Source organism: Colobus angolensis, unplaced genomic scaffold (assembly GCF_000951035.1).
Source record: "Colobus angolensis palliatus isolate OR3802 unplaced genomic scaffold, Cang.pa_1.0 Scaffold145, whole genome shotgun sequence".
NCBI lineage: Eukaryota > Metazoa > Chordata > Mammalia > Primates > Cercopithecidae > Colobus > Colobus angolensis.
Window position 1 is genome coordinate 2,151,208 of NW_012114544.1, and position 4,486 is coordinate 2,155,693.

The 4,486-nt window shown below is 40.3% G+C and overlaps 1 protein-coding gene across 1 annotated transcript in view; it reads left to right on the forward strand.

Moving 5' to 3' along the window:
* Positions 1-4,486, forward strand: part of LARP1B (La ribonucleoprotein domain family, member 1B) — a 136,792-nt gene that overhangs the window by 2,591 nt on the left and 129,715 nt on the right. Inside the window, exon 2 of the mRNA XM_011935603.1 lies at positions 1,188-1,362. Within this exon, the coding sequence (XP_011790993.1) occupies positions 1,188-1,362 (175 nt within the window). The remainder of the gene's footprint in view (positions 1-1,187; positions 1,363-4,486) is intronic.

The following is a 4,486-nucleotide window of genomic DNA, read 5'->3' on the forward strand; positions in this document are numbered from 1 at the left end:
CGCCACTGCACTCCAGCCTGGGCGACAGAGCGAGACTCCGTCTCAAAAAAAAAAAAAAAAAGAAAAAAGAAATTACCGAATTTGCACTTCTATTAGCAGTGTATGTGAATTCCAGTTACTCCACATTTTCACTCCCTCTCTTTTTTTTTTTTTTTTTTTTTGTGAAACCTGGTCTCACTTTGTCACCCAGGCTGGAGTGCATTGGCATGATCTCAGCTCACTGTGTAGCCTTGACCTCCTGGGCTCAAGTGATCCCCCACCTCAGCCCCACAAGTAGCTGGGACTATAGACATGTACCACCATGCCTGGCTAATTTTTTTGTATTTTTGTAGAGATGGGGTTTTGCCATGTGCCCAGTCTGGTCTCAAATTCCTAAGCTCAACTAATCTACCTGCCTTGGCTTCCGAAAGTGCTGGAATTACAGTTGTGAGCCACCGCACCCATCTTTACTTGCCCATAATATAGTCAAGTTTCAAAAAAATTTTAGCCATCCTTAAATGTGGAGTGGTCTCCCATTGCAGTTTTAATTTACATTTTTCTGACGAATGAATGCAATAATCTTTTCATCGATTTGCCATCGGTATATCTTTTTGATGAACTATCTGATCAATCTGCCCATTTAAAAAAATGGAAGGCTGGGTGCAGTGGCTCATGCCTGTAATTGCAGCACTTTGGGAGGCTGAGGAGGGTGAATCATTGGGATCAGGAGTTTGAGACCAGCCTGACCAACATGGCGAAACCCCGTTTCTACTAAAAAAAAAAAAAGCAAAACTAGCCAGGTGTGGTGACATGTGCCTGTAATACCAGCTACTAGGGAGGCTGAGGCAGGAGAATTGCTTGAACCCAGGTGGTGGAGGCTGCAGTGAGCCGAGATCGTGCCACTGCACTCCAGCCTGGGCAACAGAGACTCCTTCCTCTCCACCAAAAAAAAGTGGAATTGATTTCTTGTTACTGAGTTTTGAAAGTTCATTATGTATTTTAGATAAAAGTTCTTTGTCAAATACTTAGCAAATACTTTCTCCTAGTCTGCAGCTTTACTTCTGTCTTTTGAGAAGTAATTTTTTGCTTTTGATAACAGTTTTTGTCATTTGTTTTGCAATTTTAAGTTAGGTATATTACCGCAAATTTTTGGGTGTATTAGTGAAAATATTAATGGAAATCATTTCATTCTGAAAACCTTTTTGCAGTTTCAGAGCGTCCTCAGCCAAGGAAATAAAAAGCCACAAAATAGAAAAGAAAAAGAAGAGAAGGTTGAAAAGAGAAGTAACAGTGAGAGCAAAGAAAATCGGGAAACAAAGTTAAATGGTCCTGGTGAAAATGTCAGTGAGGATGAGGCTCAGTCAAGTAATCAACGAAAGAGAGGTCAGTTTGTCCATATCTTTATTTTGATTTTAGTTTTTGAAGAAAGTTGTAATGAGGAATTGTATTTCATTAACTTATCTCTGATAGTCAAAAATGTATAGTTTGTATTTCTTCAGGATAAACAATCTGCAGTGGTAACTCATTTGCTTTTGTAACATTTCTGAACTATTAGACTTTCCTTTTTGTATGTAACTTGTATTCTATGCAAGAAAATGGAATGGAGTTCCATTTAGAGGTACAATTGTAAATACATTCTTGGAAAGTTGTTTGACAATTATTGTTCTTTTAGATCTGCATTGGAACTGCTCCCTATATTTAGGGAGTACTGTGAAAATTAAATACATTTTTTTCCTAAGAGAAAAGTGAGAATAGGCCAGGCACAGTGGCTCACGCCTGTAATCCTAGCACTCTGGGAGGCTGAGGCGGGCGGATCACTTGAGATCAGGAGTTTGAGACCAGCCTGGCCAACATGGTGAAACCCTGTCTCCACTAAAAATACAAAAAAATTAGTTCAGCATGGTGGCACATGTCTGTAGTCCCAGCTACTCAGGAGGCTGAGGCAGGAGAATTGCTTGAACCTAGTAGGTGGAGGTTGCAGTGAACCGAGGTTGCGCCATTGCAATCCAGCCTGGGCGACAGTGCAAGATACTGTCTCAAGAAAAAAAAAAAAAAAATTTTAGTCAGCCTTTTCCCTCATAGCATTCCCCTGTCAAAATTACACTTTGAAGGAATAAAAATATTGTCTTCATATCCTTTTCCGTTTTCTTCTCTGAACTTTTCGTGTGTCTAGGGACAGTTTATGATTTACCTGCTTTGTAAAAGCATGTACTCATTCAGTGGTCGGAGTCTTGGTAAAAGTGTCTTCCCGCGCTTCTAGGCAGAAAAGGGCTTTAAACTGTTAAGTTTTTGGTGACTGAAGCAAGGTGATTTTCTGGGAGAGTAGCAGGAGATGAGGTTAGAGACATAGACAAGGTCCATGGTGTACAGGGCCTTGGAGTTAGGATTCTATTTTTTTTTTTTTTTTTTTGAGATGGAGTCTCACTCTGTCACCCAGGCTGGAGTGCAGTGGCTGGATCTCAGCTCACTGCAAGCTCCTCCTCCCGGGTTCTAGCAATTCTTCTGCCTCAGCCTCCTGAGTAGCTGGGATTACAGGTGCACGCTGCCACGCCCAGCTAACTTTCTGTATTTTAGTAGAGACGGGGTTTCACTGTGTTGCCCAGGCTGGCCTTGAACTCTGAGCTCAGACAATCCACCTTCCTCGGCTTCCCAAAGTGTTAGGATTACAGGCGTGAGCCACCGTGACTGGCCGAACAGTTTGTCTTTTTAATAAATAACTAATCCTTAGTTCAGGATAAGCATGATGTTTACTTGATACCATGAATAAAGGCTTATTGCTCAAAAACAGTGACAACAAGACAAACAGGTGGTTGTTAGAAAAATTTATCCCTATTTCTTTTTTTTTAAGTTTTAAATTTAAAAATGTTTTTAAAATTTTGAGACAGGGTCTTGCTGTGTCACCCAGGCTGAAGTTCAGTGGCATGCTCATGGCCCACTGCAGCCTCGATGACCTGAGCTCAAGTGATCCTCCCACCTCAGCCTCCTGAGTAGCTGGGACTACAGGCATGTGCCGCCACGCCTGGCTAATTTGTGTATTTTTTTGTAGAGACAAGGTTTCCCGATGTTGGCCAGGCTGGTCTTGAAATCCTGAGCTCAAGTGATCCACCTGCCTCAACCTCCCAAAGTGTCAGGATTAGAAGTGTGCGCCACCATGCTTGGCGTCCCCATTTCTTAACTACTTCATCACTTAACTATTTCCTGCTTCCTACATACATAAGTAGTGTTCTTGACTGTCTAGAATCCACACAGATGACAGATTTGTTATCCTGATCTAAAATTTGTCTTTATTAATTGCTTCAATTAAAACTGGTCAGTCAACACTAAAACCCAGATGTTTTGTAGCTAGAACAATTTGTATAATCAAGGTATTAATTGATCTAGAGTACAGATTTTTGACTTCAAAAGAAGGGCTTCTTTATGTCAACGAATCTCATTGACATAAATTTATAGTATAAGATTAAAAGCCTTTTTTTTAATTTTTATTTTTTTTTATTGTTTTTGAGATGGAGTCTCGCTCTGTTGCCCAGGCTGGAGTGCAGTGGCCAGATCTCAGCTCACTGCAAGCTCCGCCTCCCGGGTTTATGCCATTCTCCTGCCTCAACCTCCCGAGTAGCTGGGACTACAGGCGCCCGCCACCTCGCCTGGCTAGTTTTTTTTGTATTTTTTTTAGTAGAGACGGGGTTTCACCGTGTTAGCCAGGATGGTCTCAATCTCCTGACCTCGTGATCCACCCGTCTCGGCCTCCCAAAGTGCTCGGATTACAGGCTTGAGCCACCGCGCCTGGCCTAAAAGCCTTTTTAGATGCATTTATATTCACTTTTCCTCATTTGATCCATAGTTTGCAGGATTTATAGGATATCAATATTGTAGTTGCACACTAATATTTCTTTTTAAATTACCTTGGCAGTTTTTTCATTCCCATGAGTCTTTATTTTGGTAGAAAATATAGATTGGGCAGAATACTGAACATTTTGAAACCCGAGGTATGGCATTCATGAATAGATGATCTTCAGAATTTCACTATAGAATAACCATAAATAGTTACACTGTCATTTAGTCATCAAGAAAAGTTAAATTGCTTGTGTTTTTTGTCCTTAGGAAGATGCATAAGAGCTGTAAAAAGTTCTGTCAAGTTAAACAAATTTTGTACTTATCCATTTTCCCTCTTATATTTTGAGAAACCTCATTCATTAGTAAAAATCCTGGGTAAATTAATATTTTAGGCAGTGATCTGGAACTAAAAGTGCTTCAAACCTAAAGCCTAACTTTCCAAAGTGTACATTATAGTGTTTTATCAGATATATCCCATTCTAAAGCCTAAGAATTTTAAATTAAACTGATTTTTTTTTTTTTTTTAAAGCCTAAGGTACTAAACAGGAATAGTAGGTATATGTACTTTCTTTTTTGTTTGTTTGGAGACAGATTCTTGTCTCGTGCAGTGGCACGATCTTGGCTCTCTGCAACTTCTGCCTCCCAGGTTCAAGGATTTCTCCTGTCTCAGCTTCCT